Here is a 12,114-nt window from a genome sequence, read left to right on the forward strand (position 1 = left end):
TGTAGGGCTATTTTCTGTCTAAACGGCATAGGATAGCGCCTGGGCTGTCCGCCTTGGCTCGTCCTCCTCGCGAACAAAGCAACCACGCCACTCCGGGCTACGCTGCTCCAGGGAAACGGAATCTCAGAGCCGACCCCGCGACGTCCTTCCCTGCGCCGTTGGAAGAAGTTTGACCTCGCCGCCTCCCGTAGTTTCCTTGGCAACGGAGTGGAAGCTGCGCCCTGTCGGGGAGCTGCTGCGACTTGCCTGCTCCCTCCGCACCGGCGCAAAGGTGGGGGTTGTGCTCGTCCTCGTTTTTCCCCCTGAAGGACTCGGTAAGTGAGGGGCGACGGAAGGGTCATGCTAGTCCCGCTCCTGTAGCCTTTGCCCATAATGATGCTCTCTGCGACGGCCTTGGTAGCTTTTCGTCCAAGCACCGTTGTGCACGAATAGGCTACGCGGTAATGGGGACCTCATTCGATTTTGGCTAACCTGGCGTTTGCTAGGTGTTTTGGTTACAACTCTCGTCATTCTGTCCGGAGCTGATGATAGTTGCAATCACAAAAGTCTGGAGGGCACCAGTTCACAGATATTAACACTGTTTGCCTTTGCTTAAGCTTGCCAGGAGACTGTGAAAAAAAAATAGAACCTTCCCAGAAAGCTTTAGCTGTTTGGGTGGTAAAGAAATGCAATACATAAAAAAAATTAAAAACAACCCTGTGCATACCTTGCCCCCTCGTGGATGAATAACCACAGCAAGTCCTCATTACAGCTGGAAAATGAAAGGGAAAAAAGACTGCCAAGGAAAAGGAAGCTGCCATTTCCAGGTTTGTGTTGGCACTAGTTGCTCTTAAAGGTAAAGGTTTCCTCATGACATTAAAGTCCAGTCATGTCTGACTCTTGGGGGAGGAGGCGCTCATCTCCGTTTCCTAGCCGAGGGAGCCAGTGTTTGTCTGCAGACAGTCTCCATGGTCATGTGGCTGGCATGACTAAAGCCGAAGTGCCCAAAACGCTGTTACCTGCCCACCGAAATGATACATTTTAATCTACTTGCATTTGTATGCTTTCAAACTGCAAGGTTGGCAGGAGCTGAGACAGAGTACAGGAGCTGACCCCGTCTGGACCTTTCGATCAACCAGCACAGCGGTTTAACTCACTGCACCACCACATCCCTTACTAGTTGCTCTTAACGGCACACAAACCTAATTCCATTAATGTTTACTTGGCATTGAGTATCTACTCAAGAAAGCTAACTCTCATAAAAATACCTTCACTGGATGACACTTGGGGTCTGTGTATTCCATATTGTTTTTCCAACAGGGGCCCACTAGACATTTCAGGGAAGCCCATAAGCAAAGAAGGCCACCTCCTTTCTATGACCTTTGGTATTCAGAGGAACACAGTAAAAAGAGCGTCCATTTTCAAAGGCACCCATGGCTAATTGCTATTAAGACACACATTTTCCACATATGGGAGACCCTTCTGAGCATCATGAGTCAATGGCTATCATTGCATCTTGTGACAATGAATTCCATGTAATGTTGTTTAGGGGTTTCAGTAGATGGTCCTCATTTCCAGTATAGTAAAAGAATGAGACAAAAAAGCCCCTTCATTGTGTGTAAATGTGAATACATTTATAGCCCAGATGTTATGCATTGTTTGTAGATATTTTATCCTACTTAGAAAACAGAAATGATTTCCTTGGCCAATGCTATATGTATTCCTTCAAATGTCCATAGCACTTGTGATACAGAATGTAGTGTAGCTACGTATGATGCTCTTTTATAAAAAAAAAAAAAAAAGTTCCTTCTATTTGAACATTCTCATCAGAAATTGTACTACCAGAATAGAAAAATAGTGAACCAGCCAACATCAATTATCCTTTGCTGCAGGTGACCATATAAAGTGTCCCAGAAAGGCATGCAACAAACAAAGAAATGTGAAGGCATAGGTTTGAAAAATGAAGTGTCTGGTAAGTGTCTTCACTGTATAGTTTTACTAGGCTATATTTATCTGTCTTAATTATTTTTCATTGTTTTAAATTAATAATGAACTTCCTGTTGCTGATTACATCTGTGGGCTCTTGTTGTTTTTGGTATACTAGGATGTATTGGTAAAAAAATATCTTCAGGCTCTCAAATGAAAGAGAGACAGAAAAGAAAGGTACTGTCTACTTCATCTACTCTTCCGGATTCAGTGATTAAACCACCACCCCGGCCCAGCGACAGACTTAATCCCAAAACAATTGATCCGGTATGTACATGCATAGCTAAGGAGTCTACATAGTGGTGAGGATGATCTTAATCCAGTTTTTTCGCTGGGCAATGCATGAAGGCAAACCTGGTCAGGTATTATTATAGTTTTTTAATATTGAGACAATTGGAGGATCAGCTGGGGCCCAATCCTTGATGCACCAGGGCAGCAAGTATGTGTGTTCATGTGTGTAATATCTCTACAGCTCCCTACTATCTCAATGGCCTGCTATTTTCCTAGAGCTGCTTCTTAACCACCGGAGATACTCTACTAGTACAAGAAATGAAAGCATGTCCAGATCATAGCTTTGGCAGTAGGACTTCATTACTTTTCTTCTCTGGACTGTGTGTAGCTAAGTGATAGATCAGTTTTCAAAGTAAATTAGGATATATTCTAAGTATCTTACACCCTGTGCTTTTGATGGAGAAAAGTGCTCCTCCTAGGATGCAGTCCTGTATATTCAAGTCTCCAGTGTGGTACCGCACAGTTATCTTCTGGCATCTACTAAGCTCCCTTTCTCTCTTGAGTTTTTATTTTGCCTTTTAAGGTCTTTGTAACTATTTTTAACTGGGAAACTGGCATGCTGTAAACAAAGTGTAAATCTCTTCTCATCATCAGTTTGCCTTCTGGGAATGAGTTTTAGGTGATCAGTCAAGCCCAGCATGATAACCAGTTTATGAATGGGTAAGCCTCCCATGACAGCCATTTTGTGAGAGTGCCCACAACAATCAATATTCCAAATGTGTTCATCAACTTTAAAAGGTTGGAAGCACCTGCTATAAACACCTGTCTGTTTCATTGGCCTCATGGATAGGATTGCACCTGCATGATCTTAATTAATTGACTTCTATTCCTGTTGAGTTTTGTATTTTTATATGACTGTGTCATTTTTCTTGTCTGGTGGTTTGTAAAGGGCAATGTCATGGCAGTTTGACAAATGCAGTTGTTACTGACCAACAGTTTTTGAGTGCTCATTGTGTGCAATCCAAATTAAAATTGGGACATGCAGCATGCAAACATCACAGTGGGAGAGTTTCTTTTCATGGTTGCAGCCAGCCACTTTCAGGATACTCTTAACCCTCGAGTTTGCCATTCCTGCCCAAAAGTTTGCATTCCATACCCACTGTGCATGCTAAATCTTGATTGGGATAGAGAATGTTGGGTTGGAGGGGGTGTTTGGGGAGGTTCCCCATGTTTAGTGGTTTTTTCCTGTTTCTGTCAATCTTGCAGATGGTGATAGTGCTGCTATTTGTATATAGGGTTATAATAACTACCATTGCATAAAAAGGAAGTGTCCACAGTGTAATGAATTCTACTGAATTATTTCATAGTTTACAACAATATGCTCTGTTCTCCTTAGGGCAGCAATATAAGTTGATTAAAAAAAACTGTGTTAACCACTCTAGTGGGCTATTGATTTCTCAGGTAACTAGGAAAATCAGGTCACCAGGTGAGCAGTACATTACAAGATGGCATAATGGCAATTTTCCAGATTTTATATCTATGATCTTGCTGGAGGAGTTGTGAGAATTTCTTATTAAAATCAATCAAAAAGAACATTCTTATTCGTACTGTAAATATGTTATACAGACTGTTCTTTCATGTAATTGTTAAGAGAAAAAATCCTTCTAACTTAAGCATTCCTCCTTATTAATTTTCCAAGTAGTCTCAAACATTTAAAAAATCTTGTATTTTCTTTATTATTTAATTTTATTTGTTGTCCTGAGTATAAAATGTGTGTTTTTATTCTGTAACACATCTCCTCAAACTCTTCTCTTCACACTGTTTTAGAAATATTACTTCGTAAAATGAAACACACAAGGTATATCTCAGCCAGAGTTAAGTATTTTTAATTTCCATTGAATTCACTGGCAATGATTAATAGGGCTGAATAACTGAATTTTGACTAGGATGTGTCTTTGTGATGTTGCTAATATTATTGCTTTTTTAACATTTATAACTGGCACTTTCCTATTTAGAGTGTCTTTTTTTTTTGTTCCAGTTTGGTGTTCAGTCAAGAGCTCCATCTGCCTTTGCTGCCATTTACTCTAAAGGGGGCATTCCTTGCAGGTAACACTTGGGTGGTACATGTGAGTGAGCAGGATAGATACATTGAAGCAGTAGGGCTTGTAATCATTGAGTGTATCCCCCCCAGCACACATTTGCATACTCATTCTGCCCTGCTGATAAGAGCTCAGAATGATTTTGGATATGGCAATTCCTGCCCTGTGGATTTTCTTTCCCAAAGCGTCGTTGTATAAGGTGATACAAATGTTCTGTCTTGGAACATTGATCTGTGACTGCTTATCCACACACAGAAGCCATCACTTGATGGTGTAGTCACCAAGTGGTAAACATGTTCCTTTGTGAATAAGCCCTAAGAGACTATTCTAGAGATGCTCAGTCACGCCTCACTAATACCTTTTTCTTCCTGTGTGATAACTTTCCCATTTAGATGGCCTTGTGACTTGTAAGATTTTATTTTCTGTGCCCTTCTTGCTGTTGGTTATATATTATTTACATTTTACCTGCTCTTCTGTTATACCAGTTATACCAACTGTAACTTTTGGAGAGTTTTTGTTACTGTTCTAAATTATTTAGAGTGCAGTCCTATTAAGCTCCCAAACTCAGAGGGTTACAGGTACCCAATGTTAGCTGATTAAGACTATAATCTTGTATGCTTTTACCTTGGAATAAGGGTTAGTGAACTCAGTGTATCTGATTTTTTAGGAGACATGTGGTCAAACATTAAAATGCAAACACATATCGCTGTGTCCTCAATAACATGATGACCATAATAATTTTTGTTACTTTGTTGATTTGTTGTTTCTGCTTTTGCATATTTTTTCGTTATACAGAACTGTAAAAAAGTATTTTAGCAGCAGTGGTACAGATGTTTTTAGTGAATTTAATACACGTTGTGAAGGCTTTGACACCCTGTCCACAAATACTGCATTGTGCTGATCCATTCTCCTTCCCAACTCTTATAATGATATAAGCAGCCAAACCCTATGTATGTTTAGGTAGAAAAGAGGTCTGTATGTCCCAGTGTGCTCCAGATATTCTGCTTGGGCATTTTGAGAGTTGTAGGCCTTTTTTCTGTCTAAACATACACTGTTAAGATTTCTTTTATAAGCCTTTGAGGATAGTGAAAGGTCATGCAAAGGTAAACCTCATGCCATTAAACTTTGGAAACAATATTTTAGGATCTTTGGCATGAATTTAAAAAAGCTAACTATCAATACAACCTTATATTTTACTGTTGATAATTCTTAGATTTTGGTTTGTTTCAGATTAGTTCACGGCTCTGTAAAACACAAACTGCAGTGGGATTCTCATCCAGAAACACTTCACTTTGATCCTCTTCTCATAACTTTAGCAGAGGTAAACCATTTTTTGCCGTGATACTTCAATTTTAATGTAATATTGTTTGAAAATAGTTTCCAAAGATGGCAGTTATCCATAGCTGAAATTCTCTGTTTTTGCTCAAAAAAGAGAGCTCAAGAAACTTCCAAGATATTTAATACAAGGGTCCTTTTTAACAGATAGAAAATTAGGGGTGTATAAGTATTGTAAAGAACTTAGATTTTTTTGAAAGCCACTGACTCTTGGTGTCTTTCCTCCAGTGTGAAGCCTTTTCCAAGGCTGGCAAATGGAGGGATTCCTGGAGCCCATTCTGTCAATAACTCCTAATTCCAATACAGTGTACCTAAACAGAGCTCTGTTAAAGAATTCTGTTGAGACAAACAGGGCAGTGTGTTTTTGTTCGAGCCACGGGGTACATTTTTAGACTAAGCTGACTGCCTATAAATGATTCTGACTATGTACTATTTCTGAATAAATGTAGCCATATTTGTTTAAATAGGAAGTCAGAATATAAACATGTTGAGAAACTGAACTATATTCTTGGGTATGTGCATGATTCGGGTGTGTAAGACTTGCTTAATTGTTTTGGTTTCATGGCACCACAAGGTGGCATAAGTGTGTTTTGAATGTTTGAAATGAAACTCTAGTATCATATACAGTTACTTGAGAGAACTTTAAATTTAATGTACAAAAATGGAGGCAGCTACATATTAATGTTATGCCGTACCTCTGTGGCAGGGACTAAGAGAGACAAGACACCCATATACATTTGTATCAACAGAAGGCTTCAAAGAGCTGCTCTTGGTGGAATGTGCAAATCAGAAAGCCATTCCATTGCTTCCACGGCTTGTTCCAGTGTTGAAAACTGCTTTGGTATGTCTCTTTTTATTGTGTTATTTAACAATTATGATGAGGGTTGCAAGCTACAGCACATGGTCACAAAAAGCTTATGAAACATTCTGCGTGGAAGATGGTACTACTCCAAGAGATGGATCAGCCAATCATTCTCCATCTGGATTTTAATCCTGCGCAGCCCTACAGTACCTTATCATATTCATGACTTGACAACCTGCTATATTTTATCAGTTAGGGATCACATAATGATAACGTATTATGTGAAAAATAAGATGTTGAAGTATGCTTGATGGTCTGCATGAATCCTGCATGCAGACCCATACCCAGAAGCTCCAAAAGTAGATTTTGAAATGTGAGACGAGAGGTGCGAGTTTGAAAGTGGAAAGTTTTTAGCTTTTCTTCAAGTACAATGGCTAGTACTTCATCTCCAGCATACTGCAGCTGTACTAAAATTCCAAATACCAGACACATTGTGAGGTATATAAAGCTCAAGTATTTCAGGTTGATGTGGAAAGTGGCTGGAATGACCATAGCAATAAATGTGTAGACTTGATTGAGTAGGCATGACAAAGGAACGTTGTGCAACTCATCTGTGAATGCATGGGGGAAGGGAGAAGTCCCATCATGGTGGCTGGGATATTGTATCCATGGTCATGTACTGGTTACGTATGGAATCATATGGAAGACCACCATGACATATTCTGGAATAGCTCCAGTATGAAATCCATTATTTTTTAATCAAAATGTGTGAAAGTACTCTAGCTGAACAGTGGGAGAGAAATATCTGAAAAGGCAATGAAGTACTAAAGTTCTCACAGCTAGAACACACAAAATAGACTCTCACCTCACTAAAAAGTCAGATTTTAGCTTAACTATTCACTGATTGCCACTGCAGACCCAGTATGATCAAGTATTACTTGAACTTTAGTTATCTGAATTTACAGTGTGGGTTTCATTAATTATTCTCTATGTTAAACTTCTTGCTAGTTGTGGGAATGTAAATATTTTTGTAATGAGGAGTTTATAGGGTTACAGTCTTAGCTTCACATTCCTAGGAGGTATGCCCCACTACAGACAGTGGTACTTACTTCAAATAAACGTGCATAAGATTGTACTGTGAAAATGTAAAATAATGTTTCATTTAAATCAGTCACATTCAGTATTTGTTCTAATGGAACCTGCTTCCAATAAAATGAGAATTGCAAGCTAAATGCATCTCAACTTTTTATGTTGGAGCATAAGAATGAGCTACTTGATTTATTCTATGGGCTAATCATTCGTCTAGTTAAGACACTGTCATTCTAGGAAGCATGAAATTTGACAGGATTCTAAAACTAGATGGACATTTAATTAATTGTTTTCCATTCTTTATAAGGCACACTCAAATGGTGAAGTATTTGAAAGGGGACTGAATGCTTTGGTACAGCTGAGTGCTGTTGTTGGCCCTTCACTGAATGGCCATCTGAAGCATCTACTTTCAAGTGTGAGTACAGTATTTAGCACTTGTTTTCCTGTATTTCTTCTGGGACTTCAGAAGCATTTGACTTCAGTTTATCGAACATGATGGATTATGTGAATGAGAGTATCTAAGGAGGGGTGGGTATGCATCAGGCATGTGTGTGCACGTGTGTTTTCACCTGGAGCCTGGTACAAATGATATACACACTGAATTATAGAACTCCTGAGCTCAGGAATTAATTTTGAGTACCAGAACTGAATGGTATTCACAGTCCTTCTGCCCAGAAACCCATTCCTAGTTACTCCGAGCTTTCTTCATTTCCATACTATAGAGGATAGATGCAGTTGTTTTGGGAGTCAGAAATCCTTGATCTCTTGCAGATCACCCCAAAACCTATCATTAGGTCCATGTCTATTTTCTGTCCTCTTCTACATTAAGCATATGTTGCCATGTGGGCATTCTTGATCCAGACCAGGACAGCGCAACTTGTCATATGCGTGCTGTGGAAACAGTGCAGGGTTGTTTGCTGAGACATACGAACCCAGCCAATCTGTTCAACATCTCAGTATGTAATTAATACAAAGAAGGATAATGTTAGGAAGACTGGAAAATGGTTTAGATGGAAAAACTACTTTTTTACTTTTACCATAGCTTTCAAAAAGACAGATGAGCAAGAAGTTCAAAGAGCAAACTACAGATGCTTTACAGAAGTTGGAACAGTATGGTGGAAAGGTAAATCAAACCAACTAATCAGTTATTGCTCTATTGTTTCTCCTGTTGCCTGCTCTACTTTGTAGTATTAATCCCAGGTGTGCTGTAATGTGGCCTTGAGCCTACTGACCCATGCAGATATGTGACTAGTCAGTTTTGCATCGACTTGCCTTTAATTTCCCTCACTTAATAAATTAGATACTAAATGAATTATTTATCCTGTGAAAATTGACCTGAAAGATCTGTGGGATTGGAGTAAGAGTGAATGACTCAGGGAAATGCAGGTACTCATAAGGATGCCCAAATGCTTTCCCTCTACTTCCTACCGATGCTGCTGTTTTCCCAACACTCACAGCAGACCTGGTACAAGATCACTTGCCATCTGAAGAAAGAAAGAAGATGGAGCACCATAATGTCCCCAGTCTGCCCTGTATACTTTTAACTTTCCCATCATCACATCTTCCCTTTAGAGTACTGTTTCCCACTGTTGCTAGTATGATCTGCCCGCACAGATACCCCCTAGCAGCATGTGCGAGTCCTGTGCATGTGTGTGTGTGGAGTGTGTGGGGGGGGGGCAGGTGGGAGGGTGCATGCTTGCATGTTGGCACAGAGCAGGGCTGCAGCAAGGAAGCATTCCTGAAATGCTTCTTTAGAGTAACAGTGCTACCCTGGGATTGATTCTGAGCTGCAGGAGCTGATGGGATATATGCAGCAATTTGAAGGAAGGTGAAGTGTGGAAAGCATGCATGCATAGAAACTAGGTCAATGTATGAACCCAGGCCACAAGGTAAAATAGCATGTTGCACAGTAACCATGCGACATTGTTTAGTTTCATATGTGAACACACCCAAAGTGCAAGCTCATTCATATATACATGCAATTGTTATATTTTTCTCTGCAATTGATTCTGAGCATTTCAGATTGATTCCATTAGAAATCATTGTGTTTGAGGTATGGAATACAACAGAATGCATATGGCATAGCTGGCCATGTGCAAACATATCCTTTAAAAAGCTTCTGTTTATCAGTTACTTGTTTGTGAAGGGTGCAGGGAAAGATCTTCCAACCCCTTGCTTCCTTTCCTATAGAACTAATTGTACGAGTATATTTTTCTTAAAATGCTCCATGGAAATATGTTCTAGAAGGGGAACTAAGTTGGATTTCACAAATTGCATGCGTGGTTTCTGCTGCTAACAATATTTATGCCTTAATGGATTTAAGTTTTTGGTTGGTTCAGGAGTAAGAGAATGATGTCCATAGTCCTTTTTCTTCTCATTTTTTAGAAGAATGAGGTTGTTCCTGGTTGCATGGCTATCATTTTATATAAACTTTTGTTTAGTTAACTTTATTTCAGCACAAACCTAATACTTACTGTATTCAATTTTCATTTTATCAACAGGAAAGTTTAAGTATTATAAAATCTAAAATTCCAACATATTGTTCAATTTCCTCCTAAAGAGAGATGTGATGAAGAACCTGCTTGGAACCATTTCGTGATCATTTTCTATAGTTGTGTATCTCTCAAAGAAATAAGGGATTAATATTTAAAAATTTAGATTAGTGTCAGGATAAAAAATGTGTTCAAGACATTTAATTAGGACAACATCAGAAATGGCATTATCTTTGTTCCATTACTTCTACCAGTAATTGTAAATCAGTAACGTAATGTTCTGTTACATGAATAATGGATGTATTCACCTTTGTCAAATAATAACTGTAAAATATGAATGCTTGATGTGTTTACATGTTCTTAAATTGATGTGTAGAATATGTCCAGCAAATGAGATGAGCTAGAAATTGAGAATGCAGTGTGCTCAAAGCTGAGAAGTATTAGGGCGCAGTCCACTGGCCTCCATCCTCCTCTGAACATGGAGGCTTATGTGCATGCAGCAGTTGGTGCAAGACATGACAGCAGCAGTGTTTACCACTGTTGCAGCTTTCCCCATGCATTTTACCTAGGTGGTTGTTTCTAGATAAAGTACCAGGAAGGAAGTGGGAAGGAGGAGGTGCCAAGAGGTAAGTAGTCCCAGCCTCTTCCCCTCCCTGTTCCCTTGCATGGCCCTTGTGGTCTCAAGGAAGCAACCAGTACAGGTTTTTGCCTTCTGGTTGTAGCAGGTGGGGTGGGGCAGGGGCCCATCCACTGGCGTCAAGCACTGAGGTCCTCTGACCTTAGTACTGGCACTCTGAAGTGATCTGTGTCCCCCCAGAGAATGCTGAGAGGGTACAGGATTGTACCCTTATGCTCTGTTTTGTAGAAAAGAGATAAGCATGTCCTGAAGCTAATATGGGTACTGTTGCCTGACTAGAACCATTATTAATTTATTTTAAAGCAGATTTCAACTTGTGCGTTATTTTTATAGTGTCAGGTTTCTTTCCCTAAGGATTCTGGATTGGAGAATGTTTCAGTTACACTGTCTTAGTGCAAACATTGAACCTGCTATGTTTACTTAAAATCTGTGATTTCAGTGCAAGTATTAAAAGATAATTTAAACACTCAACATGTGCTACAAGTGTTGAACTTTTATATAATTAAATATAATATACATTTTGTGAAGGCTTACTCCTCAGAAGTCTTTTTTTAAAAAGCCAAAGAGCCAAAAAGTCTGCATTTTCATTTTATTATAAAAATGTGCACATTTAATGTTCACAGACTACAGCAAATTTCAGGTGTACATGTATTGTACTACTCATATTCCTACACTGGTGATAGCAGAGCAGCCTTCAACATACCTTTTTATTCCAACTCTACACCAGAATAGATACCTGCTTTATTTTTGCAAAAACAGTTTGCAGCCTTCCTTGTATATCTCGAAGCTGTTCAAATCCATTGTGCAGAAATCATGGTTAAGGTTGGCATGAGTCTTATACCAATAGCAGTAGGCTTCTGGACAGAGAGTGATTTGATCCTTATTGATTTGACTACACAGGGGAAATATGACTTTATAAGTTATGATCTATCTTCTTACTCATCACACCAAGGAGAAAGGTAAGTTGGACAGCTTATATTGTTCCCCTCTCCCTGGCTTCTCCATCATGGCACATATATTTCTTCCCTGTTCACATCCCAAGGCAAATGCCTTCTCAGAAAGCTGTAACCACCGTTGCTTCTAAATAACTTGCTAATGTTATTCCCACACTATTTTAACTATGCAACAGGAAAAAAAATCTGTTTACATAGATAGTACTAGTGTGAATTCCATTAGACACGACCATATACTGCTATGCTTCCTGAGCAGGGAAGACAGGAAACTTACCAGAACATTTTCTTACCCTGCCAATTTACTTAGTACTATTTAAATGCACTCTTGACTTTTGCTTTATTCAAATAAAGAGCTAGCAATAGTAAACTAATTATATCCTTTATTTAGAAACATAAAACTTTATGTAAAATTCTGGCTCCATTTTAATTCATTTGATAGTCTTGATGAGGTTGGCCATAGGCAACTATTAAATCAATGATTCATTTAAACTTTATACTATAAAAAGAACTT

At 39.1% G+C, this 12,114-nt stretch overlaps 1 protein-coding gene across 1 annotated transcript; it reads left to right on the forward strand.

Annotated features, from left to right (window-relative positions):
- Positions 1-273: 273 nt before the first annotated feature.
- PACRGL (parkin coregulated like) lies at positions 274-11,113 on the forward strand. The gene is made up of 9 exons (XM_044418228.1): positions 274-314; positions 1,872-1,951; positions 2,084-2,232; positions 4,235-4,302; positions 5,526-5,616; positions 6,337-6,471; positions 7,829-7,936; positions 8,564-8,644; positions 10,023-11,113. Exons 2-9 carry the CDS (start codon positions 1,900-1,902, stop codon positions 10,077-10,079), a joined length of 741 nt encoding a protein of 246 aa, XP_044274163.1. The 5' UTR covers positions 274-314; positions 1,872-1,899; the 3' UTR covers positions 10,080-11,113.
- Positions 11,114-12,114: the final 1,001 nt, after the last annotated feature.

The sequence above is a fragment of the Varanus komodoensis genome, unplaced genomic scaffold (assembly GCF_004798865.1).
Source record: "Varanus komodoensis strain SLA01 unplaced genomic scaffold, ASM479886v1 scaffold9, whole genome shotgun sequence".
Lineage (NCBI taxonomy): Eukaryota > Metazoa > Chordata > Lepidosauria > Squamata > Varanidae > Varanus > Varanus komodoensis.

What these genes read in the sequence shown, in the direction of transcription:
- PACRGL (XM_044418228.1), top strand. Translation starts at nt 1,900, where the DNA reads ATGCAACAAACAAAGAAATGTGAAGGCATAGGTTTGAAAAATGAAGTG. An exon ending in TTTGAAAAATGAAGTGTCTG is followed by an intron (nt 1,952 to 2,083) that starts GTAAGTGTCTTC and finishes TTGGTATACTAG; the next exon opens with GATGTATTGGTAAAAAAATA. An exon ending in TTCTCATAACTTTAGCAGAG is followed by an intron (nt 5,617 to 6,336) that starts GTAAACCATTTT and finishes CCTCTGTGGCAG; the next exon opens with GGACTAAGAGAGACAAGACA.